General features: G+C 38.5%; 1 protein-coding gene across 1 annotated transcript in view; it reads right to left on the bottom strand.

Annotated features, from left to right (window-relative positions):
- The window catches only part of sorcs3b (sortilin related VPS10 domain containing receptor 3b), a 53,558-nt gene extending 26,246 nt beyond the window's left edge, over nucleotides 1-27,312 (bottom strand). The window contains exons 1-5 of the mRNA XM_005914142.3: nucleotides 26,344-27,312; nucleotides 9,059-9,126; nucleotides 1,109-1,208; nucleotides 797-955; nucleotides 600-673 (exon numbers count right to left, since the gene is read on the bottom strand). Coding sequence (XP_005914204.1) covers nucleotides 600-673; nucleotides 797-955; nucleotides 1,109-1,208; nucleotides 9,059-9,126; nucleotides 26,344-27,039 — 1,097 coding nt within the window. The 5' untranslated portion in view covers nucleotides 27,040-27,312. The remainder of the gene's footprint in view (nucleotides 1-599; nucleotides 674-796; nucleotides 956-1,108; nucleotides 1,209-9,058; nucleotides 9,127-26,343) is intronic.
- Nucleotides 27,313-27,867: the final 555 nt, after the last annotated feature.

Here is a 27,867-nt window from a genome sequence, read left to right as displayed (position 1 = left end):
GCTTGGCAAAACATCCCCCATTCCCATAAACACATACCATGGCAAATGTGTGTTTTTACAAAATTGTAGGAGGCTCCAGCCTTATTTTGAAAAATAACTATTTGGCATAATGTGCATGAAGAAATAGTATTCAAGTGGACAAATAATGCAGTGTTTCGGGTGCTGCTTCACCCGCTGCGCTCTTCTTATTTATCAAACATCTAACTGTTCATGCATGTGGAGAGGATGTCCTCCAACCAATGTCCTTTCTTTCCCAGCAAAAAACCCACTGGGTTTGACACATACTATGACAAACAGGGATAAACGGCCTCACATCAATATTCACTGCCTTGTGCCCGCACAGTCAAGATTACTAAATGACAGCGACAACAAAAACAGCATGTCATGTTTGTGCTATGGACAAAGAAACATATTCCTTCAGGTCTACGTGACGTGGATATAATCAGTTTTGAGCTCGACTGCTTTGTGTGAGATCTGCTTTTGACTAGAGGTCACAGGATCCCTCTAAGACTATAGAGTCGTGAACACTCTGATGATGCAAATTGCAATCACTGTACAGAAGGAGTTAAAAAGAAATACGGGGGTCGACATAATCATACCAGTAGAATCTGCCTGGCATCACGTTGTCATGAACAAGCTGCCATTTTCTCCCAAAGTCCATCGAACTGTACAGCTGCAAGACAAAAACAGGCTGATCTTCATCACGCGTAAAATTTTCAGGAATAAGATGTTACTGAGCATCGAACATTATTTTATTCCCACTTTAAGTTTCATTGTGGATTCACTCAGAAGATACCTTGCTGTCATGACTATAGGCGAGTATCCAGTTCTCCTGCGCGGGATGGAAGAGCAGGCTCAGGATGTTGAAGTTAATGGGATGCTTTTCAAAGCTCGCCCCTTCATCTGAACTGATGAGAACAGCGCTCTCTACTTCTGGGTCACTAAGCACCATTATCTAAAGTACAAAGGGCCAGATGATGTGTATTTATATACACACACACATATACATGTATGTGTAGGTGAGAGAGAGAGAGAGAGCAACATTTTAAAAATAATAATAATAAATTTCACGCCAGGAAGATGTAATAAGCAACAGGTAAATGCTAACCTTCTGTTTGTTGGTAGGGCAGACGTAGAGGTAACTTAAAACTGTCCTTGAACCCACTTTGTCGTTGAGTTTGGTGTAGGTGCTCCCATAATCAGTGGATCTGGACACAAACAAAAAACATTTCATGTCTGATGAAAAAAATCCATTAGAGACAAATTTGAAAGCCCCATAGCAGAGTGTTGGGATGTTTTAGCCCATTAACTGCAAATCACTTATTCTTTAGAAGACTCCAGAGTATACCATACTTTTTTCGATTGATTTTCTACCATTCAGGCAGCCTTTTGCTTTAAGGGATGAAAATCTACTTGCAGAGTCTACATTCATGCTAATGTAGGTTTTGTTGCTCCTGTAAAGTGCTGCGTTAAAAAACACTGCTACACTAAAAACTGCCATTCATTGCAGCTCAGATTATAAAAGGACTAAATGTGTAATGTAATCAGAGGGTGGTGTTTGGCTGAAAAGCAGGGCTTTCAAGTAGTAACTGTAGAGCTAATTTTTACAGAAATATGCTGGATAAAAAGATAAAATTAATCACTGCTAAAAGTAACCCCACGGTGCTTTTAGCAAGTAGTGAGCGGGCGTCTATTTTGTTTGTTTGTATCTTAGGCTTCAGGCAGCCACGCCAAGTATTTTGAGTGGTAAGTAGCAAAACCCAGCTTTGAAAGCAAGATGCTGAGTCACATACAAATTTGCACAGCAGTGTACATGCATATAAATAAATATTAATAAAAGTTAAAGCTTTGAAGTCAGCTTTAATTTAATTTGCTCTAACTAGCTGCAACATCTGCCTATTATTTTTGAAAATACAATTTCAGTATTTATATAAATATTTCCAAAACTTTAATTTGCTCTCCAGACTGTGGAGCCTAAATTGCAGATAACTTGGCAACTCATCACTTGTGTTCCAAGGGGGAAGCTACGTTTTAATTACTCTACAATTGCGCTCACTAGCCACTTCATTAGTTACACCTGTTCAGCTGCTCGTTAAAGCAAATATCTAATCAGCCGATCGAGTCAGTGCATTTAGGTGTGAAGAGATGTTCACACTGAGCATCAGAATTGGGGAGAAATTTGATTTAAGTAACTTTGAATGGAGCATGGCTGTCGGTGCCAGACGGGCTGGTCTGAATATTTAAAAAATTGAGAGTACTTGGGTATTCCCATGGTATGGTCAGAATTTGGGGTAAACAACATGAAAGCATGGATTCATCCTACCTTGTATCAATGTTTCAAGCTTCTGATGGTGTAATGATGTCGGGGATACTTTCTTGGCACACTTTGGGCCCCCTAGTACCAATTGGCAATCATTTAAACACCACAGTCTACCTGAGTATTGTCGCTGACCAGCAGAGTGGCAGAACTCAAATTATTTCAAACTGGTTTCCTGAACATAAAAAAATGGCTTCCATAGTCTCCAGATCTTAATCCAGTACAGCACCTTTGGGATGTGGCAGAAATCTGCATCAAATGTGTGAGCTTATCATGTCAGTATGGACCACAATCTCTGAGGAGTGTTTCCAGTAGAATTAAGGCAGGAAAAGTCTGTTTTTTCTTTGGCCCTTTGTTAAGATCAACTTTTGTTTAAGCATCAAAACTTATCAAAGGTTTTTAACAGCATTTAGGACAGGTGAAGAAGACAGCCAAGTCATTTTTGAGGCCTCCCTGGCTAGCAGTTGAAGGATTTGTATGCATGTGATAGAGGATTTTCCTGATTTTCCTTCTTAAATACTGCCAACTTCTTCCCGTATCACAATGTGAAGAAAGAATCTTAGAAAAGCTTCCTTGTAACTTTGGAATTTTCACTCCACCTTCAACCCTAAAAGGTCCAAATAGCTCATCCTTAATTATAGCAGCTCTTACCAGGACCCCTTTTCCACCTCCACCTCCGCCCGGTGCACTTTGTGTTTAGTAATCCAGCCACGGACACATCCGTCTGCTCCAAAAACAGTCACTGTCATTTCATCTTGTTCTTGTTCAGCCAGAACTGGAGGGGTTACCCACATTCTTCTGCATTTAATTTGTGCCATTTTTAACAAAACACTTCATTATTTGTTAGTCACTCAAAGAGGTTTTGCAAACATCTAAAAGTCACTGCATGGTTTTTGATATTTCCCTGTTATTTAAATCTCGTCATGGGCTACCTGAGATAATTAATTTGTCCAGTAATTATGAACACCTTAATAAACAGTGTGAATCAATTTAGCCTGCTCCCTCTCATATTACAGAAACATCACCTGAAAATGATAAACAGCAACACGCTTTTAGGCTTATATGTTTTGGAGTTGAATAGTGTGCATAGAAATTATTATATGATGAATACTAACCTGCCAAGTGATTGGGCATGCAGTGTAGTTATATGAATAATGATATGTAATTTAGCAACAATCGTGTAGCTTGAGGACTCACATGCACAGAAACAAGTATGCAAGAGACAGGATATGTATTATCACTGCTGACAAACATGCTATTAGTAGGCAATACAAATGCATGCTGCATGAAAGCTGTAAAAACAAGAAGGAACAGCTGAAATACAAAAAAGGTGCAGTGAAGGATGACATCAGCTAGTGAAGGTGAAGCCACTGTCGAAGCAAATTAATACATTTGGCTCAATGATTAGTTTGCCAATAAAGTGAAAGCAAGGCTAGTGTATGACATCACACTGCTGATTCTATTGATCAGCTACTGGTTCCAATAAAGCCAAAGGAAAGAGCAGACAACACTATTCACATAGGATTTGTATTGTCAGGGGAGCTTTATGTGACTTAGACATTTACCCAAAACACGGCATGTAAACTGTTGATTTGCTTGAATTGAATAACATGTCTGCTAGCCAGCTACAAAACTAATGTTACTATGGACTGCCAAATAACTACATTTGAGCTTGCATTTTGTATGAGTGGGTGTCCATGCTGTGTGGCAGAATTGATACCTGAATTTGCATGCAAAAATCAACGAAACATAAAGAGGCAAAACACAGGTGCACAGAAAAAAGACAGACATCACTGTGATGTCTCCATGCATTCGTTTATTATGCCATGGCACTTCTGTATGAGGTAGATATTTCGCTGTGGACTAAATTACAGACATATTACATCTAAAAAGGATTAAGATTATAGATTACTAGGAAATATTGCTATAGTAAAGAAACACAAGATTGCTAACTAAAGTCACTGCAACATATTTTTTAAAAGCTAGTTGTGCAAATATTTAAAAGAAATACCCATACCTTATAGGACATTTCTTGAACAAAGTTGTTTGGCCTCAGGAATACACATAATGTACAATATTGTGCAAAAGACTTTAGCACAGCCTAATTACTTTACATTTTTACCCAGACTTTCTTGTATTTGTTAAAGTGTTCTTGAGCAATAGTTCTCAAAGCTTTCTGAATTTATTTTAAAGTTAATTTAAACTGGACATTGGCTGCTTTTTCACTGATTCTCGTCTTTGTAACTGACAGTTTACAGTGTAGCTTTTGTTTTGTTTTTGTTTGTTAAGCCTCTTAATACTGATCTATCAATCATTCAAATAAAAAAAAAGGTGTTGCATCAGACAGCTTCGCAGAAAAAACTGTTTTAAATTGTATCTTTAGGCACTTTGTTACAAGCAGCCTGTTCCATAAACACATGATTTGTTCCCATTTCTTTAGCTGAATCTACAAACAATGGCAAAGATAACACAGTTTGACAGGCGTTAAATAGTATTTTTGCACCAACAAGGTGATTTGCAAAGAGCTCTTAGCTGAAAATCTTGACATGCTGTGCAGTGTTTCCTCAAGAAAATTGAGGAAACTGGAGAAATGGAGGACAAAGGAAAAGTGCCAGGTCTACAAAACTATCTACAGCAGAGAAAGAGTATGTAAAAGCAAAAATCCAACAAAGACCTGACACAGGACATGAAGAGGTACTAATATGAGTGTTTTATAGTAGTCTTTAAACATGGTGGACACTGTCACGGTTTAGGTCTGCATTTCAGCCACTGTTTGTTCAAGACCTGTTCAAAATTAATGTTATAATTAACATATAGTATTCTATATAGTATTGCTGGCAAACAAACACACTGCCAATGCAGTAAAGGCATACCTGGATAGAAGAACACACAATGGAACACTATCAGTTATGGATTATCCTACTGAGATAGCGGACTTCAACATTGTTCAAGCAGTGTGGGTTAAAGAGCAAATTTCAGGCAACATTCAAAGAAGAGCTTTGAATGACTTTCAGAAAGTCTGGAAAACTATTCCTGAGGAATACTTGAAGAAATAACAAGAAAACTCGCCTAAGGGATTTTTTTTTTTGAAAATGTGTGTTGAAGAATGAAGATAGTCATACTGAAATATGAACTTTTACAAACTTTGTAGATTGGTGCAAACTCTGCTTCTTCCTAATACTGAAATTCTATGTATGCATGTGCACATTTCAATAAACCGCTGAACCTATTTTTCCATTTTCCTAGCAAAATAGAAAGAAATGAGGTGTGACTCAAGACTGCTAGCCAAGACTGTACTTTGGTGAATAATATCAAATGTTAGAAAATTATTTTTATGAGAAAATTCCACAAGATACATTTAGCGTTTTGGGGATTTTATCAGGAAATTTGTCATCGCTGTAAGATGGTGTATATTTCACACCGGGGCTAATTTGAAGACTCGCGCGTTCGAAATCATTAAGGAAAGCTCACACTTTAAAGCTTTTTGACAACCAACAAGATAACATGAACGTCAAAAGAAGGAATATGATTTATGAGAGCCAAGTCTGGCAGATTTCTGCAGTGAAAAGTTGGGATAATAATCAGGCAGTTCTCACAGAAATCTGCAACAGAAATAATTTAACTCTGACAAAGACATCATGCAGACTAAACATCAATTCCCTGCATGTCAAACAAGTCTCTGCAAGCTGATTTAAACGATACACTGACATGTAATAAAACCAGGTATGGAATCAATTAATGAAGTCCAGGTATGTAATGGAAAATGTTAATCAGTAAATATAGAATATGCTCTTTGTTGTTGAAGGGCTAAATCATCCAGCATGACTACAGTCCTTGAATACAACATTATTCTGCGTAATGGACACATTGCAAGCTTACAGTATAAGAGTAATAACTCTCCTTTCATACTGTTTGTACATTGAAGGCTGTGAGGAAGGAATTTTGAAGACTTCCTTTCAAGTGCTGTGATGAAATCCCCTTTCATATAGCTTTTAATCTTAAATTAGAGCCAGAATTGCCTTTTATTCTCTGTGCTTTCAACTGATTTAGATATTTAGTTTCATCCTCTTTCATTAGGTTTTCTTTTCAGTAGGGAAAACTTAAAGTGCTCACATTATGCTTTTTGAGTTTCTCCTCTAACCCTTTAGTCTGTTACATGGCATTTTTTTGTAAATGTAAAAGGTTTTCAAAGTAAGAGAGGACAAATGTAGTTATTCCCTCCCATGGAAAATAGTGCTTCTGAACGGTTTGAAACACTTGTAGTTCAGGATTTTCTTCTCTTACTTATCTGTGCCACTACACAGCAGACTGTTACACAGCCCACATGGAGGCAAGTTTGGCACACCCTCAAACAAAATGGACAAAACGCTCTGAATTATCTGTTGCTGCTGAACACATGCATACCCAACAATGCAAGAAATAAAAAGTCACTGGATTACTTTTATTTTGGTGGCAATCTCCCCGCAACAATAAGAAAATCCTTATAAGTGCTAGCACTGTGCACAGCTAGTGTGGTTAACATTATTGTTTTATGCATTTGTTTCTCTGCAAATCTCTTTGCACTTGCATGTTGTACTTTGCTGAATTCCCAATAAAGCTACAGAATGCACATAAAACAGTGACATGAACACAGCCAATTTAGACCAATGCACAACATTATTTTGAAGCAATTTTTTAACCTGCTACTCGGTGCATCTAAAAGAATTGTAGCAGCAAGCTACAAATAGCAGTGATGCTGTGTTTTTTTTAATTTACATGTAAATTTATTGGTTAATACCAGTCAAATAAAGCTTAAGCTAAACCTTTTTGTTAACAGGCGACAGTTTTACATGTAACCCAGTGTTACCATGCTTTGGACTAGCTAACTGACCAATCAGACCAATCCTTCCTGAAAGGTAGTTTAAAAGGAACAGGAGCTAAAGCAGAGTGTATAAAAATAATCTATGTTTAATTGATCCTTGTGGGGAAATTCCTCTCTGTATTTAACCCATTCACGCAGTAAAGTGGTGGGCAGCCATTGGGCTGTAGAACAGGGAGTAGTGTGTAAGGACAGTACCTTGCTCAGGGGTACCACAGGGTAGCCGTTCAGTGGATTCAAACCCCCGACCTTCCGATCATGGGGCCACCACTCTACCTACTGAGCTATCCCCGCTCTATGAGTATGAGTATCCCAGTACAGCCTGAGAAAAGCAGTGTTTTCTTTTAATATTAAAAATTTAATGAGACAGATTTTAAAATAAATGTAAATAACAACCAGCTGTATTTAAACGCAATCAGAAATTTAGATCTGTTGCATGTAAAGACACTTGCACAAAACTGCTATCCACAAAAAGGGGCAGATGTGTTCATCATCTTGGTTCTCATATTTCTCCTCAGCACAAACGGCCAAACCAAGCTTCAGTTTTACCTGAGTGCCTCCAAATGTAATTTCACTGTATAATTGGATAGACACCCAGTGTCTGCTATCATTGTCTGTGCATTAACTTGAATCGTTCCGTTTGCTGTTGACATTGTTTTCAAAGCCTTACCCTAAACGCATTTGTATTTGTGCTTAAGTACTGCTTTCAGCTGGCATATCGCTCTTTGATTGCAGTGGTGGAAGTAAGCCTCTTAAACGATGTTACTATATTGTGATGTTTCTTGGGCAGGAGCGGCAGGCGTCTCAAAACACAAAAGGCACTTGATGCGTGTTTAGATGGCTTCTGTAAGTCACCCGTTGATCTGAACACTGCGTCTTGCCACCAACAGAGGCCTGCAGCTGTAGTCATAAATCATTTATTGTGTTATCACAGAAATCATTTACTCCCTTTTCTTTTCATAACATTCAAATCTCTGCTTTTCTAATACTCATACTAAGAACCTTTGTGCATCCCCCGAGGAACACTCTAATTTACTCGTGGTGCCATTGTTAAGCAGACACCTTGATGATGGAAGACCTCCTGTACACAATATGGGATTTCAAAATGTGTCAAGTCGGGTGTAAATCTTAGTGCCGCCTCTGGTGAAACAGATATTAATTTGAAACTCTATGCTTGGCGGACTGATGGTCTCTTTTTCACGTGTATTTCAGAATGAAATGAGTTCTCTGCAGGCTATGGCAGAGGTGAGAGAAAAGGCATATCAGAGGCTGGATTGGGCTCTATGGTATAATCCTTAATGAATTCCATTCTTATTTATGACCTGACAGGGCACTGTAACTCACCTCTCAATACATACTGAATGAAATTACTACGGCTATATAGCAGCAATTGCATGTCAATTGCTTCTGAAACAAAAGGTTACAGATGACAATCAATCAAAAACTCCATCACAAAGTTTCTAGGTCAGAGGAAAAGCACCACAGATCCAAACAGAGAATCCCTCAGATCATTCTTAAGGTTTATCTTTCAGAAATAGTCCTGCTGATGATGGACAGAAAATAGGTTGGGCCTTCTTTAAAAGGTTGTTGTGGTGCTAGTTGTGTTATTTATGGAACTCCAGCAAGCAAAAAGAGGATGGTACTTCAAGATGCTTTATTAAAACATACTTCATATTGGCTTCGAGTGAAACTTGATTGTTCGTATCCTAGCAAGGGAGAACACTATAAATCATGCTTACAGTATCCAGCACTCGATGAATATATTATTGTTGTTGTTCTTGGCTTGTGATTTTGCATTTTTATAAAATTCCTGCAGTGATACCGCAACCTTAATATTGGTATGCAAAGGAAAAAATAGCAGAGATTAAAAAAGGAAAACTTACCTCCAGAGTGAGCTCTCGGTAACACCCCCCAGATTGAAGTCATAGAGTTTAGTCAAGATCAGGATCACCTGCAACGTAACCACAACAGACATATTTAATTACAAGTCAAGATCTGCATTAAAAACCTTTGGCTCGGCAGCGCACATTATCTGTCTCCACCTAATGACTTGGAATAAATACAACATGTCCGCTACTTTTCTTTGCTAATAAATATCAGGCTCATACAGTATGTTAGCCCAATGACAAGTGATCCTCATGTTGTCAGGAAATGTCAGTCGACTAGTGGCAGGATCTGAAAAAAGAAATCCATGAAGGCTGTCAAGAGTTGTGTCTGTATCTCATGTGGAATGATACCTACATGACAGAAAACTCTGAACATAATTGTTCAGTGAACAATGAAAAGAAATGCAGTCAGTGGCTGCAATGCACCATCCTCTCTCATTTCCTTTTTTTTTAAACTTCAGCTTTGCTTTTACCTTCAAAACATTTAAGTACCTTGGCTGCAAAAGCACCAACAAATCTCAAATGCTGATGTTACATGTTGTTATTTTACTCTTTTTACTCATTGGAAGACGTCCAGTTCCAGTTTAGGTGGAACATTTGTTCTCTGGGGATGGTTGGACAATGTGTTTCTGGGGAAACAAAAATGCGGCCCATAAAAGCCTGTCAAGGCACAGAGGGCAGAGTGAAATGGTGTGCAAACGCATTATTGTCACTCCAATGGCATTATAAATGACTTCCCGTGGGGATGCTCATAACTCAGGATAGAAAGAGGGGTAGGGTAGAGAGCTTGGGGTGCTGTATGAATTGTGGGAGAAGGAATGGTAGATAATTACAATCAAAGACTAGAAAGATGACATAATATTGTGATTTTATTAAAAAAAAAAAGCCATGAAAGATAGGTCAAAAGCTCAATTACAGTGAGTTTAAACGTATTAACCTTATGGGACCCATGGAACGACTCATTAAACCGTAAAAAGCCACACAAGACTCAGAGGAACAATGACACGTATCTAAGTCTGCTTTGAAAATGTTAAAACCCAATTGACCCACAATTTAGCCATCAAATGGCCACTGTGCATGGCTGGGACTATCTGCATTGCAGGTTAATTAACCAATCACACAGTGAGATAAGCATTTGCATAACTAAATGCACCATGTCTGCAAGGTCCAACGCTGGAGTCAGAATCAATTTGGAGCGCAGACTTAGTTAAATGGCTGTGATGTTAGTCCTAATTGCCTGCTTTGAAAAATAGATACAAGAGGAAAAACTGAGCCAAACTGTTGATCGTTTGTCTCTTCAGTTCTCTTTTGCTAACAACAATGAATCTGTGTCACGGGATATTATAAATACTACGAGGTAAATTGAATCTGGATTTGATTTTATCAGTGTCAGAACTAGAGCAGTTCATTCTTAACCACCGGCATTCAAACATCCAGCACAGCAAACGAATCGAGTGAACAACGATTAGATGTTCACAGTTTTGTGGGTTTCAATCATTTCTGCTGTCTTGCACGTGAATTCCAAACGAACCAAATGTACATAAATGTAGCTGGTGATGTAAAATAACCTTGATAAAAATAGCCCCAAATGGCAAAACTTGATAACGAAAAGCCTCTCTGCACCCATAGCTGTAATTGCCATTAGGGGCTCTCCCTTAACTGTTGTCAACGTGTTTGTGTGGTTGGCTCATTAACAAAAGCTGACCCACTGAAATGGGTCAGTGAAGATCTACCTCAGGGACCAACAGACTAGTGAGGCAGCTGACTGTTTGGATGATTTGTCCCTAAGTGGATACATCAAGAGTTTATCACTGTAGACTGCACGTTCCCACATCTTCAGCGTTATTGATAGGCTGTGCATCTGTGACTCAAGTCAATAGGGAGCAACTACTATACATGCAAATGCCGAGACCAGTAGGGACAGCACATGACTTGCACACCAGATGTGTGACTTAAAGTATGAGAATGAAGGTGCATTAAACACGAAACTCTGCGAGTTTGTGGTGCAGCCTTGCATTTATGTAAATACCAGGAACAAACAAACACAAAATGGCTTCCAGAATTATTTTGAGCCTTCTAGGTAAATACAATTCTCCATGCATATCATTGCTCACTTGCATACATGAAATTAAGTAAGGACCCTGGAAGGCCAAAAGCAGTGCATTTATTCATGTTTATGTTTTATTGATGTGAGCAAAGAGAGCTTTGCCCCGGGAAAGTCAACCAATCATTTTTCAGATTGGCTCTCACCCTCCGAGGAGTTGGGTTTAGTCATCCTTTTATCCTAACATTCTATTCTTGTCGCAGTTTTTTCCTTCTTTGCTTCCTCTTTTCTTTCTTTCGTTCAATCTCACCTCATTTGTTTCTTTCTTCCTTATAGAACAGACTCTCCAATTACTTTCTTTATTTTTAATCCAGGATTTTTCATTTGGCGACAGAGGAAAAAGAAAACATTAAAAGGCACACACAGACAGGTCGTTTTTGCCAAAGATTTGAACTCTTAGATGACTGAATAAACAGCCTCCATGGCAACAAGTGTTAAAAGCCATAATTTAATTGTGATTATTTTTTTTAGCTTAATTCAAAAGACTTAGCAGCGAACAGATCCACCAGAGTTTTTCCTGCCTAATGGTTTAGTCACTCTAAAATAGAAATAGGTCAGAAACCTCATTTCAACTTGGAAAAATCAGTGGGTTACTTTGTGATTTCGTTCAGTTTTTTTGCTGTCAGAAGCCGATTGCATGTAGTAGCAGCCAGCTGTTTGCTCAGACATTGAGCGTGCAACACCGTCAACCTCTGGGTTGGGTGACCGTTTTTGATTACAAGGTGACGATCATGGCCTGACTCAGATGTACTGCAACGACTTTCAGACAGATTAGTGAAGGTTTGGAAATAGCTCACATGTTGCAATCAATCTTAGTAATGCACGGATAAGCTCAACTCGTCTGCAAAGCATCTCTTTGCAATGGAGCACTCAACTCAACTAACTACTTGAGTCGATTGTTAGGATATTTTTTGTTTATATTCCTACATAAAAGCAAGGTTACTGAGTGTCTTTGTAATTTTTGCTGATCCTGCAGCCATCCTGCAGCAACTATGTCACTATTTGTGGAGCGATTTCTGAAGTTTCACAACTATGAGGTTCTTGGTGGAGTCTGAATGTGAGGAGTGTCTGTGAATGTCAATATCTGTGTCTGTAGATGGCAACAGACTTAACGCTCCCAACTTAACCACATTCAATCTCAAACTTAAAGCAGACTGATAGCAGACTGACTCTGTCCTACCACGTTATTGCCTGCATCAGAATAGGTTAGAAGACAGCAATGTACTGCGAGTGTTCACAGACCTGGTCCTCATCTCATCAGAACAAAAGTTCATTTTCCGCAATTGAAATAATGCATCTTTGGATGCCACCAAAAATTTCTCTGCTCAGGAAAAACCCTGCCTACGCATTCAACTTGCACATCTGTGCAGGCCAGACAGCATATGCAATGACAGCCTGTGGACTGAATCATGTCTCTACAAATTCCATATCAATCCGACTTTTGTTTTAAGCGAAATGGTCAAATTTGAATGTGCTTCAGTGGGACATGAGAGGCATCTGAACATAGTTGGTGGGCAGAATATTTTCTACACAACTCGCAATTTAGGTATGAATCATCTCTTTGTACTGTACTGAAAAATGGCTATTAATAAAATAAAATAGACTGTTGCTGCACATCAACACAGTTATTTTGTGATTTCTAGCACCAAGCTTCAAATGGAACCTGTTGCTTATTCAGCCCCAAGTAAAGCATAATTAGGCTGGCACCCCTCAAATATTGTTTCTGCCTAATTGGGTAGTCAAGGGAAGCAAAGGAACCCTTACTCTAAACATCACACCTCCAGACTGTTATTTTTCTGCTCAGGAGTAACACATCGCGGGAAGTAGAAACAATCTTTAGAAATGCGAGAAATGAATCCACTTTCATGTGGATCTGGTGCTGTTTTTGAACATAACTAGAGGGGACAACAAGGAGCTAAATTAATTTCCAAGGGACCCCCAAAGTTGATACCAGTGAGTGATGTAAGGTTCATTGTAATAACTCAGCTAGCGGCTGATGCTCACCGAAGCACTGACATATCTCTATTTTGTTACTTACCTTTAGCCTCTGCAAAGTTCACTGCTACAATGACACACATTTACATTTTCATGAATACACATAAGCTTTGTATATTGTACTGCAGGGTAAACATTCATACAGTGAGCGAGCCATCTCCTGGGAGTGACCCCCGTCTATCTGAGCCACAAACGTCTAACAACTCACTGGAATATTTCAACACTAATGGAATTATTTTCATGCATTAGATATTTTATTTTAAAACCAAAATATGCCACCTCTCTCTGACAGCTGTCTGGAGGTCAGTTTTGTGATCTCCCAAAAAAGTAAAAGTGGTTTTTGAATCCATCAAGTGACTGAGTAAGACATAATCTGACAAGCCTTGCCTTAACTGGCATGCGAGTAGGTACATGTGTACAGTCTTCTCTAAGAGCTTTTCATGTGTCCAGCTGTAATAAGTAATATGACAGTGCAGACTTGAGAAGCGTCAGACTGGGTTTGAGGTCATTTAGGAATGACGTCACCGTTGGAGAGTTTGGTGATTTTTTTCCTTTTTTTTTCACTCATTTTTTCACTCTTCTCTTTCGCCTCAGTCCAACCGGTCGAGGCAGATGGCTGCCCTCGCTGAGCTTTGCTCTGCCTGAGGTTTCTTCCTGTTAAAACTGGATTTTTCCCCCCACGCTGACACAAAGTGCTTGTCATAGGGAATAATCGGGTTTCTCTCTTTCTATGTAATATTTTACCGTACAATGTCAAGAGCCATGATTTCATTTGACTTCCTGATTTGGCTATTACTCACCATTTTTACCTTATTTTGTTCTCAACAAAGTGTGTGTCATTGAAGATTTTCAACTTAAATATTTCATTCATTAAGTTCCGATATGTGTTTTAGGTGATTTTTTTTTTTTAGCAAGGGAAGAATATTTTCATAGAACAACAACACATAGAGGTTTATAACAAGTATCAGCTCAGTGTCCAACACCACGCAACTTTTCTGTTTTGTTTCACAGCTCTCAAAGCACCGTTTTTGGCAGCAGTGGGCAGCTGTTTACAGTGAAAAACCTCCAACACACTCCTGCACAGCAGCTCAGCAGCAAGCAACAGATAGAAACAGTTAGTGCTTAGCTTTTTCACAAGAAAATAGATAGATATATGCCTTTATGCTAAAAATGTATTAGTATCGTTGTAGTTTTAAGTCTCATGTTGTAGTTGTTTGAACGAGGTGGTGCTGGTCCCAAAAATTCTGGATCATTCAAGCCATAGCAGAAAGGTTACTCCAGCAAAATAGACGACATGCAAAGAGAGAAATCCAAGCAAGGTGAGAACTGGTGAAAAAAATCACTGGTTGACAACAAATATAAGATAAGCTGTATCATAATGAAAAGCCTGATCTATTGTTGCTGACTGAGAACACCCTCGTCATTCTGATTTTGAACTGATGCCCTCAGGTCGATGTTCTAGGAAGCCTCGAGCTAGTAAAATGCTTTTTAAGGGAATCATTTGTGCCAAATACAATAAGTATACTGAACAACAAGATACTGCAGTGTATTTTGGTTATACTGAAGTTTTATGTATGTACTATATTTGTATGAAAGTGTGCTGATAATTATCAGTATTTTTCTTAATTACAAATTGATTTGTGACTGATGTGAACAATAAGGGTACTCTATTGTATTCTATTCTATTCTTTCTGCAAATGGAGCCTGGGTAAGCTATGCCTAGCTTTTACAAAATCCCATTCAGAATTTACATAATTTCATACCCGTGTCACCCCATCCACAGGCACTCTCTATGCTCTTTCAAATAAGAAGCAATGGAAGTGGTTTGAAAGAGGTGAAAAATGTACAACACCTTGGGGTGAGCCATATCTAACCAATATTGCTGATCCACAGAGACCCCCTAATGCATTCAGGCTATTATCAAACACCAAAAACTGGTGAATACAGCAAGCTGGAACTCTCCGCTCTACCTAACTCCACTCCATTCCTGTTCAGGCAAATGCAATCTTGAAGACATAAAAATAAAGTCTGTTTCATTTGTTGTTAAGCTCATTAGATTCTCAACTTCATTAAGGAAATAAAGGCAAAAGCCAAGGGCAACAAAGAGTAATTTGAGTAATTTGACAAAGACTGCTTTCTTTAAGTCAACTACCTAATTAATACCCTTGATCTCCTACCTACACTGAGCACATTTCAGGTTTGCTGCAGACTATCGCTTTTAACATTCATCTCCTGTGCTTTGTGGGGGGGAAAGATCTCCATCAAAGCACAAGAAAAAATATTGCTGTTTTGTGTCTTTTGTTGAGCCAAATGGGACTACCAGTGTAGTTGTAGTAAGTCATCCGTGTATCAAAATGAGCTCATCTCTTTTGTTCCACAACAGATTCAACAAAGTAGTCATAAAACGTTTTCCTTTTTTTTTGGCATAAGATTAAAGATTAATATATTCATGCATCCATTAGAAATTATCTGATGCAAACACCTGCAGAGAAAAGAAATACAGTATTGGTTGCAAATTTGCATAAATTTCTTTAAGGCTTGACAGCAATGAGGGCAAAATCAAGATGCACTGCAAGTGGGTGGAGGGAAGAAAAACACAACATCTTGATTGTGGCTCTGGGAGGACGTCTCCAAAGTAGAGCACTTAGTAGAGACAAATGTCTTTTAAGAAAAATTGTGAGGTCCAAGAGAGGCCTTACTCTGTCCTCATCTTAATTGTGCACCAAATTGATTGTTTGTACTTTTGTGGGGGGAAACATACTCCAGGGGATGATGCTTTCATCAAGTAAACCCCCGCAAAATGTCCCTTGTGCATTAGTCTGCTGTTTCTATGTTTGCTTATCCACTAGACTTTTGAGCTTTGGTCATGTAACCCTGATGCTTCGAGCTTGAGAGGTTTCACCAATCAATTCAGTCCATTAAGAAGGGGGAAATGAATGAAATGGGCAGAATATAAAAGGGTTTCACTTCAATGCAGCTCTATTGTGAGGAGATTTTGTGAACATGTTGTACTTTTTTTCCTGCTAACAACAATACACAATAAACTGTGCTGTTTGTCCTTAATAAGATAAAAGATTGTGATAGATCTGCTTCAATCTTTTTTTTAAAGAAAGTTTGGGGTAAGAAGTTATTGAAATACGTTTAATGGACTGGATATGAAAATATAAACTGTCATGGTTTTTTCTTCCTTATGTTTGATGTTGTTATGCCACGATGCACTGTGGTTTCCTCTAAAAAGGTGGAAAACAAGGAACACAGTATTCAAGGACAGATTTGATTGCAATTTTAGAAGTCATTTAAATGTTTCGACACGTTTAACAAAGTTTTAGTCCCATCCCATGCAATCTAAAATTAATTTGATGCATTGTAAGTGGTGTAGAGAGCCAAAAAAAAAAAAAACCAAACAAAAACCCCTGATATTTGCATTTTTCTCTTACAGGGTTTTGGCACTGTTCTTCTCTTGATTGCTCAGATTTAGAGTTCATAGGTTGAAGGTACAGTTGCATGTTGTCTGTGCATTATCATCTTATTCATTAAGCCACAGAAAACAACCAAGTCTGACGATTAATATGATTATTAGATGAAATATGGTAATATAAAATGTAATACTAAATGAAAAGTTCCCCCAAAATCAAAACTACTATTTTCATTTTGGAGAACTTTGTACAGTCTAATGCCATCTAGGCATTTCTTCCAGTGTCTTCTGTTCTCTCACAGCTTTGGCTCCTAATGGCTCAGCTTCTGCCTGGAGGGGTCTGAGCTAGAGCCAAAGGCGGTAGTTAGTCCAAATTGAGATTTTGGAAGAGAGAAGCCCTCCACCTAAAATGACCCCCTTCACTGCCAAAAGTGCTGAGACTCAGCTCGTGAGCTAAATGTGTCCCACATATAATTTTGTCTTTCTTCCCCTCTTGCTTATTTGCATTTTTCATAATGCAAAGAGAGTAAATTGGTAAACATTAGTTTTAATAAAAATTAAATGCATACACTACGTGTTTTCTTTGCCAATTATACTTTTTAAGGAATAAAGTCCTGCCAAGATCATGTTTGATAGGAAAGTTATTTTCCAGAAAGTAATGTGCTATGTTCCTCTTTTTCTTCTTTCCTATTTTTTTTTTTTTGCCTGTACAAATACTGTACCGAAGTGCTTGTAATACAGTACAGTACAAATATAGTTTGAGCTGTTTAGTTGTAAATATCTTGTGTTAATTTGGGTTATAGTTACCCTGACAAAAAGTTGTAAATACAGTCTAGCAAATCAGGCCCTTCTCCTCATTATTATGATAAAGACTGACAGGGGGATGAGCTCGGTGGGTTTCAGCGCCAAATGTTGTTTCCAGTTCATTTGAGAATAATTATGTTAATAAAACAAAAGATCAACCCGTTGCTCTTTTTTAAAAATTGCATCCATATTCAGCCGTGGAGTGTAACACTCGCACTCGAGGTATGCCAAAACAGTTTCTTCCGTAGAGAAAACTTCGGGTGTTTTACAATAATTTCTTTTTAGTATTGGCTCGTGAATCTGGATGTTCAAAGTGCAGGACTTTGACACCAGAGACTGGGCTTTTCTGATAGACAATACAAATAGTTTGAAACCCCCTAATCATAGCCATAGTCTCTGATAACTGTTAACAGAGTAAACAAGTGAGATATTCAAATCACTGGTGATTTGACTGGTGGTTTTTCTAAAACTGAAATCCAAGAACAGCATTTTTCCTAACATCAAAACTAACAAGGAGCTGCCTGTTTATCACCACGCAAAGGTTTTAGCATGCTTTGATTGCAACATGTAGATATTTTGTACATATTTTGTACATTGTAAGAAAAGAATGAATTGCGTGGTCAATGTATTGTCATTTCAAAGTGTCAACATTTTGTGAGCTGACAGATAGGTTAACAATTCTTCTCATGCTGGTGACTAAAACCATGTGATGTGTATTATTTCTGTTTCAAAGCACACTACCAATTTATAAATAAACATAAGGTTCAACATAGTGGCGGTTTTGCCTGTTATGTTGGCCATGTATAAATGCATCCATCCAGTCATTTTCTTCCTCATATGCAGGGTTACAGTGGGTTGTCACAGGAGAGAGTTAGTTTGTTGCAGGAATAATGCTTAATTTACGGTACTGTGATTGTGTCCACATGCTGAGGTATTTACCTACAGAGAGGCTATAGAGAAAGGTTTTCAGCCAATGCAAATGTGCTCCCCTTCAGTCCTCCAGAATCCCAAGTGCACTTTGCTGAATGTGGATGCCACTGTGCATTTGTTGAAAGTTTATGATTTGACAGGAAAGAGACCCACGGTGTAGTTCAGCAAGAAGGAGAGAAGTGCCAAAATCCCAATCAAAGATCAAAAAATACAGTATGAAAACTACAGACAGCAGCTGCAGTGAGCAGCTCCTTTTTCTTTTCTTTTTTTTTTTACTGTTTTTAACACACTGCTTCACTTCAGCTCTTTCTATATGATAACTTTGCTCTTCTCTGTGGCTGGCTGATGGACCAAAAAAACCACCACAACCAAGAGTAGCCCACAGGCTTGATTCTGCCTCCATCTGAGTATAGATGTTCTCTGCAGGTAGATGGGCAGTCCACAGTTACCAGCAGACTGCAAATGTGCTACCAACGGTGAGCCATAATTTCACCACAACACAACAGCCTTCAGCCACACATCTATGGCCAATTTAGAATCTCCAGTTAACCTATAATGCATATCTCTGGACTGTTGTAGACAATGCCACAGGCACAGAGAGAGCATGCAAACTCCACACAGAAAAGCCTGAGCTAGCCAATTCAAAGCAAAGACCTATTGTTACATTCTCAACTACTTTTCTTGTTGCTGCAGCAAGAGTAGAGCTACATACAACCAATATAATAAAATTTCCATTACTTCTGGGCGGCAAATTAAGCCATTAAAAGAAGCAAAAAAAGACAGAAATGGATAGGATTATAAATCAAAGATGGTCATTTAAACATTCTGAACAGCACTGTTTAATTATAAGTGTGTGTCAAAATCATCGTAAGAAATCAGGGCTTACAAGTTGTTTGCTTTGGCTTCAGAGGATGTGAAATGATCACCATAGTAAAGCTAGAACATAATTAGATTTTATTTAGCTATTAAAATAATTTAGTCTCATTCACAGACATTTATAATGATGGCAGTTCAAATGTGTTCAAATACAATCATTAACTCACATAAATGATGTGTAGATCCTGTCAAGTCTTGTCACCATTTCTGCCATTATTTTGATCCATATTTATTTGCCCATTTATACAGCTTCCGAATTTGACAATAAGTCAGGGTTTTTTTTGTTGGTTTTTTTTCTTTGCAAAAGCAAGGCGTCATTTAAAATGATTTGTTACAGGAAACCAATTGAGAGAGTACTCTGTTTTCTAAATGTGTCATTTTGTGTTTGGAAGTTTTCCATCATCTCCATTGATTGCACAGTGTGTGTGGCGCTCAAGGGTTGGGTCCTTTGCATCTCGCTTGATCGGGAAAAAAACGTTTTCCTCCTGCAACTAATGCATTCCTGTCACTGTAACCAGCCAAGTCAAGCTATTATTTAAGCTGAGTGCCACCTGAGCAATCCCAGTCATCTTTAAACGTGATAGTACCGTCTGTGTTTCTTCTGGTAATATGCTGCTGCAAATCCCAGCAATTCCCAACACACAGTTTGATCAAACTTGTTTTGTGTATCAAGAAGAATAAAACTGAAGACTAAATTAGCCTTGACCTTTAGACATACAAAGTTTTAAAAAGGCACAGTTTGTGTTAGCTCGGTCTCTATGTTAATTAATAAATTTGTCTCCCAATCTGAATATCAATTTTATGATTTTCTCCAATCAGAAAATGCATAAATTTGCTTTTATAACCTAATCACAGTTATATCTACCTCACTGCAGTTATTAAAGCTAATTAATCACATGCAAACCTGTCAAGTATGATTCTACACCCGCTTTGTCTCTTTGATTAAAGCTGAAAAATAAAACGTGTGCATGTGTTAGTCTTGCACAAATAACGAGAGAGCGAGGTCAAATCAAGTAATGACAGTGTGCTTGAACATACAACTGATGGCAGGCCTTTATTTGCTGCTTAAAATGCACTTTGTGAGGCAAATTTAAATTCTGAGTGCTGAGGAAGTGCTGAGAGGATATGTTGATGTGATGCATTATGGTCCCTGAGCACAAATGATTCATGAAAAAAAAGGGGGCACACATTCATGTCATTTGTGGAGTAAAAACTGGGATTTCAATGAATTATTACTACATCGAGGTAGAGACTTGTAGCCTGTGCGCTATAAAATAAACTGAGGCAAAAGGAAATAACAATGCGAATGCTGCCTTTTTCTCCAGAAATGTTTAAAAATTGCCCATCCAACCCTGAGAAATTGTAAGGGTTTTTTTTTTTTTTTGTGTGTGCCAAATATCAATCTGCCTCTAATAGAGGGTAGAGCTCCAACCACAGCCATAGTCATAGATGTTCTGAAGTATGGGGATGGTTAGGTGCTTAAAAAGGCCTTGATCTTTACTTGAGAGCCATTTTCTATTATTAACATTAGCTAACATACCTGTTTGCAGCTAGAGAACACTGTTGATTGCAAGGCAACTGCACAAGTTACCTGGTAGAAGGCGACCAGTCTCCGAACAGTGGTGGTCTGCAATCACTAAGTAGTGAATGTGAATTTCTGTTTAATGTGAATTTCTGTGTATCCAGACAACAACAACTTTGCAACAGAGGACAATTTAAGAATAATTTTTTTGCCTTATTTATCCCAATTAATCACCATATTATCACAAGTGATTGCTGACTGACTCCATTTTATTGCTGTTTTTTTTATTGCACCATCTTGACACACCAAAATCACTCTGAAAACAGCAGCCAGCTGCAAGTGATCCGGATCCAATCCTTTGTGTTTAAAGCAACCATTTTAAAGATAATGAGCTTGCATGTTCAGTGCACACGCTGGCAATAATTTTGATCATGCCGTAGTATCCAATCACCGTTTTCCATGGTGTGACTACAGCATAAGTAACATAGCTGTTTTAGCTAACATAGCTTTGTTGGCTAATGTGCCTGTCACAGCAGACCAAGAGTTACATACACACTCATTAAACACCATTAACCTATAATGCATATCTCTGGACAGTTGGAGACAATGCCAAAGGGCACAGAAAGAGCATGCAAACTCCACACAGAACAGTAACAGAGATATGCTATCCAAAATAACAAATTTTAAAAAGGGAAAAAACAACAACAAAACATTTTTACAGATGATAATACTTTTCATTGTCACCGCAATTTAATGCTATCTTTCAGTAATTGTTATGAGTTGTTACGGACATGCTTCGCATTTATAATTACTGTGGATTTATCTCACCCAGCCTAAGTTGTCCATGGAGATTGCTTTTTTGACTAAATTTGGACTAAACGCCTGTCATGATCTTTAAAAAGAGAACCCTTTATGTCTAAAGTTGGCTTAAAGGTAAAAGATCAAAAGTAATTTGTTTCAGTCTATTGCTGGACTTGAATTCGTGTTTATCCTCCTGAACATTTTCTGTTGATTAGAGGTCACATTTTAACATTGTTTAGAAATTTGGCAAAGTCATCTTCAGTATGTTTTCAATGGGTTTTTGCTGGGTTGAACAGTAGCACAAGCACTTCTATGCTGATAATTTGATTCAAGCCATCAAAGCAGTCCTCTGCACAGGCTGGCAAAGTGCTTGTATGCAGGTATACTAAGAGAAGCTAAATTAAATATTTTTTACCTTGCAAAATGTCATGATGTCTCTCTGGATTTATACTATCCAGTGTCATTTCAGCTCTCTACCGATCTGGAATGAGTTTTATTCCCTTTGTTAATACAAATTAAACCTAGGGATGTGTAATAAGTCAGCTAGATGACTGCTAAGTGGTTGTGGCCATCACTCAACAGGAAAATAAGATGTGGTTAATGTGATTTAAAAAAAAAAGATTCTCAAATGAAAATAATGTAGGGCTTTTTTTCTTGACAATTTTTAACTTGGTGCATTAAATTGTGTTCAATTTCGCCTTTTTTCCCCCATTTATGTTTCCTTGTACTCTTTTAGAGTAGTTACTTAGTCTAAGTGTTACTCATATTTAATCACTAGTTCCAGGAACATTCTCACAATATTTTTTTTACAACACAGCAGCACATTTTCTATGCAATAATGCAGAGGATGGCATCAGAGGAAAATGGAATATGGTCAATAGCTCATAAATGTGGCATTATTAACCGGTCTTAATACCATGGGAAATAGCTGGACTTGGATCTAATTACCTTTTATTTATAGCTCCACAACAACAATCTCCAATAAACTAGAAGCTCTGTGCCATCAGTACGAGTAAACCATAAACCATAGTAACCAGGTAACTGTGTCACACGCTCTGGTCACAACCAGTGGCTCGGTATTTCAGTGGGAACTAGACGGGTCTCTTTTTACACAGCCAACAAGACTGGTGCAGTTTCTATCACCATCTTACAATCACATCAGTGGACAGCACACCCCTAAAGACTTGAGACGGGCTGGATTAATGAACAGCCGTGTGGTGTTGACACCTCAAGGGACAAGCAGGTAAAGGACAAAAACGGCTGTTCGAAAAACTCTTTTATGTTGAATTTTATTGTCTCTTTTTTGTGCATTTTAAAACTAAATATACCATCTATGTTAAAATCAATTAGTAGGAAAAAAATGAAAAAAGAGACATAATTGAAAGAAAATATTAAGTACAAATTAAAGATTGAAGTGCTGCCAATATTATAATACAAAGTATACCACAGGAAGGAAATAATTTGTACTTAAATGTGAGAACAACAACCAACTTTGATTTTCATCAAACGTTCAATGGATCAAAATCCCCTTAGCTAGCAATCGGGGGCAGGATGATGAAAAGTTCATGAAAAACAGGCCTTTTATCTGTCTCTTTGACTGAGTATCATAATGTTTTTTTTAATAGAGGAATTTTGCATGAAACTATACTGCAAAAGCAGAAAAGTTCTCTTGTTTGTGTACAATAGGAAAGTGAAATGTTGCAAGTTATGAGAAAATTTTAAAAGACACATTATAACTTTCCTCTTTATTTTATCTGAGAACCTCACCAGTGGCAGCTTTTTAATACACTTTTCATCATACTGTAACAGCACCAAACTCCAGTCAAACTCCCCTGTGAATTGGGAACCCATTACATTTGATTTTATGGATCAAGGAGCTCCCGTGCAACCAGCTTTGGCATGTTAAATGGAATGGCTGTCTATCTAATGAACCAGTTTTAAACACAGGTGTCCCCAAGGGCCATGCCATTTCCTCCTTTTTATTGTCTATTTATTCTGATAAGATTATGTGCAACAATAACGGCCTTTCTCTGGTTAGGCATGTGTACAGCATGACTCAGGAGGCCAGTCTGATTCCCAATCAGCCGCTGCAATGGACGATGATGTTACAGAGCTGACAGATTGACTTGAGCCTTGCCACCTCACAAGAAACAATCCCCCCCCCCACAAAAAAAAACCTCAATAAATAAATAAAATAAGAGCTTAACAAGTCCAAAGGTGCCCAGTGGGATTTATAAAGAGCATGGCCCGTCCTAAAGCAAGTTTTTAACAGTAGCTTCATAGAGATGACCAGCTCCTTATTGTCATGGTATATATTTACTTTATTTACAATAACACACAGCATAATTTCTGAAGCAAATGCTCAGACGAAGTGAAGTCAATAAAGATACTCATTACTGTCTGCAGCTTCAACACAGTGTCCTAGTTTGGTCAGCTATCTGTGAGGAGCTTGGTCAATCAGGAGACTAAAATCATTTGGCTGCCAATAACTCCATGATCACCAGCTGGCTTGCACACTAAGACTTTTGCCTTCAGTGGGGTAGAGAGGGGGCTCTCTGCATCCCTTGAGTGTAGGATGTGGTGCAATGGCTGTTTAGAAAGATTACCAATAGCTTGAACACCCATGTGAGGAGAAGACTGAAATATTGATTTGCCATATAGGACCATCAACAGCCAAGTGTATTTATTAGTGTTTTTAATTAGTTTATTTTCTGTTTTTATGGCACACATCATTACAAATCATGAATCTTTTTATCACCATCCCCATTCACATTCAGCACAGACTTAAGGAGTAAGAAACATGCACAGCCAATCGATACATGTAGCTAAGAACCATTCATTTCAAAGGGAATTAGTACATGTTTTATTCCCATGGTCGACTCCAATCAATGTTATCTCTCCTAAAATCAGAGACCAGAGAGCTATGACTTAGGCTTTGATGTCTCAGACAATCACTGAAATCTAATAATAGTTGAGAGACTGATTTGTGGACAGATTTTGGGGTTTTATGCAATAAAATTCTTTATCAAATCTGTACTCTGAGGATACCCCGCTGGAGTTTTCACCATCACCTTCTACATCTTTTTCATTTTACTCCCTGTGGAATTTTACATCTTGGTCAGATCACAGGCAAAGTCTTGAGGTGAATATTTGATAGAACTACCCCACACCACAGAAATGAAGTAATTTTCCTTCAAATGTCCCTGTAAGATTGGATTTATTATCAGTCATTTACATCTAATATAGCCTGAGCTATAACATCTAGTCATAAAATGCCATCAATCTAAACTCTACTGTTTCAGTCGTACTTTTGGGACCATGGAAAGGAGTTCAGACTGTATAAATCTCAAATGTTGACAGCTGCAGTGACAACCCCATCAGCGATAATCCAGTGAACAGTGTCCTGCAGTAGCAAAGGCCATCGTTGGTGAAGACATCTCAGACCAGAAGCATATTTCACATAGCAATCCATGAATCAACGTTATTATTAGTTATATTTCAGGACCTTCTTCAATGACCAACGTCTGTGATGCCTCTTATGTTATGACATACACCACAAAAGAAATTGCACCAGATAAGAAAACGCTTATCAGGAACATGCAAAATAATATAATTCACCAAGTGAAATATGTCTACATTTTGGGATAACACATGAATATTTGCATTTTTTCTGGGACACAGGGATCTTTAGATGTGGTCTCAGACTAATGTTTCAGCCGCACACCCGTTTGCCCAGCAGACTAAGGTGACTCAAATTAACTGAAGTAAAAAATGCAGAGCAGCTCATTTCTTTTGAACAAGGCTGTTTGTAGTTTAAAGATCTTTGTTCCTGATAAATGCTGCCAGTTGAAAACATTTTTGCATGGTGGATATGTAAAGAGAGATAAAATCTCCATGGCTTTGTCTTTGTTATGGTAAAAAAAAAAGTGCATGTGCATTTAGCTGTGGTGTAGGTGTGTGTGTGCATTTGTGCGTCTATGTGCACGTTTGTGAGGATGTGGATGTGTGTGTTTGTAAGGGTGTGTGACTGTGATGCGGGCAATCTGGATGTTTACTGCAATGTCTTGTCATCCATTTAAATTGTGCATAGTCCCATCAAGACGTGTTGAAGTGTATCATACTGCAATACAGTATTTAGACGGGCAATTGAACAAGTATCAGCTAAGTGTGAGTAAATGTCAGTGACAAAAGCATGTTTAATTTGCCAAAAATGTCAGATAGTGTCAGATAGTGTCTCATCAGCATCACATAAAGGGCCAGGTTGGACACAATCCTTTTTAATTGTAGCTACTACACCTTCCTGGAAGGCATTACTTGATTATTTCATAAATTATTAATGTGTTTTGATTGCTGCCAAACAGCCTGCACCTTCCCACGGCACTGTCACATCAAATTTACCTAAGGGGTTAACTGTTATTTTAAAGTTCAGGTGGCGAACAGTTTGTTGAGATAACCGATTCCATTACTGTTTGAAAAAACACGAGGGAATCCTCCAAGTGCACACTTATATCCATCTGGCGTCCAAGCAAACAGGCGCGCAATGCGCAAACACTAATAATCTCTTTATAGGTAATAAAAGAAAACACGATTATGGTTAAATGCTCCAAGTTAAATGCTTTGTTAGAGTGGAATTTATTTGCAGGAACGAATTCTTTTTGTGCGCACGGAATCAGCTGTGCGTAAAAATGTGACAGATTGATGCGCATCGACTGAATAATAAAAACGTCTATATCAGGTAGAAACAAAGTTAAATATCACCAGTGTGTGGGGCATTTTTATGTTCTTTACACCTTTAAAAATATGATAAAGTGTATTTTTGTAAAACTGAAACTTACGCTGCTGTTGTGCCCGGACCAGTGCACCATAGCCTGGTTGTGTGCCGAGTCTCCCGACAGAGCAAAAGTAGAAGTGTCCAGGTGAGGTTCGTTCTGTCTCGGGTTTGACACTCTTGCTTCCTCTCCGCTGCGCCGATACTCGGGTCTTGCGCTGGAAACACCTTGGACAGTTTGCACGAATCTCTCTCTTGAATATGCTTCTCCACTTATACTCCTATCCACGTTTTCGTTGTATGTTGCGCCCACACTCCTCTTTGCCTTCTTTCTTCCGGCAGAAAATGTATTTTCTAACATTATATTCGCTTTGAATCGTCCTTCTTTGTCCTCGAAAATGTTATCATACTTTTTATCGGGAATGTTGAGACCGCTGCTATAGTTTGTTTTGATGTCGATCGGTGCCTCATTTCCACTCTGTGTTTCATTCCACACTTGCTGGCCATGGTTTCGTTTCAAAGCCCCGGCTGTGTTTGTTTCATACGCGCTAAAAACTTTCGTGTTATTGTCGATTTTCAGTGAGACTTTGATTTCCGCCGATTTTCTGGCCACACGTGCGTCCAGTGGCGTTACATCCAGTCGATAAAATCTGTCGAGTTTTGTGGAAAAACTTATTTCCGCGCGAGCCACAAACTTGGGGTGAAAGGGGCAGAGCAACACCAAAGCCAAAAGAGAAAACCCCCAAAATGACCAAAGTCCCATTGTGGTCTTCCAAACTGACAGTCCACCAGTGGGGGGAAAATACAGAGAGCGGCAGAGCTGTTCAACTTCTAAAATATTCAAGGCATCATCTTTATGAGCAAGAAGCCATTCAGGAGACCCGCTCACGTCCAAGAATTTGTCAAAGTGAGGGACCAGTTTGGGAGGCGCTGCGCATCAGACAAACGCACCGACGGTGAGTGACTGCGGGAACGGTTGGAGCTCATTGTTCATGAGGACGTTTGAAGAAAGAAAACATTTATAACGCTGTAATCACCCGAAATCATTTTGAAATTATTCCACAATTCTATTGTGTTTTATTCAGTAACATCTTAGACTCTTTATGTTGCCTAAACCTGTGCAATTTGTCCAAAACAGAGCTTGAATGACTCAGAGCTGTTGACAGCAAAAGTAATTTGTGCTTTGCCAGTACCCTGTTCATTCTGTGGCAACGTTTTGCCTTTGAAATGGCAGGGAAAAAAAACATCATTTGCTTGCATCAATCAACACCGGATTCACTTGTCAAATGTGCACGCGCGTGAGTAAGGGTGCGTTTGGGGGAAATTCAGATGGACTTTCTGATAAACATCCATGACTGATATCATTCTAAAATGCATTGCAGCAGAGATTCGGAATTATCTACCTTTCTTTGTCTGTTGACACTGTAACTTTTTTGTCCCAATTACGCCACAGACACGGTATGCCTCAGGCCTTCTACTGCACAACAGCCCAGGATAGAAGAAGAGCTTTGAAGTCATATAATGATATGTTTGGCACCATCTTCATGACTTGTGTTCCCACTGAGGCAAGAAGGATCAAGTAGCTCTTTCA

Source organism: Haplochromis burtoni, unplaced genomic scaffold, assembly GCF_018398535.1.
Source record: "Haplochromis burtoni strain Fernald_Lab_line unplaced genomic scaffold, NCSU_Asbu1 Contig_7, whole genome shotgun sequence".
Classification (NCBI taxonomy): domain Eukaryota; kingdom Metazoa; phylum Chordata; class Actinopteri; order Cichliformes; family Cichlidae; genus Haplochromis; species Haplochromis burtoni.
This window is presented reverse-complemented; position numbering and strand designations above follow the sequence as displayed.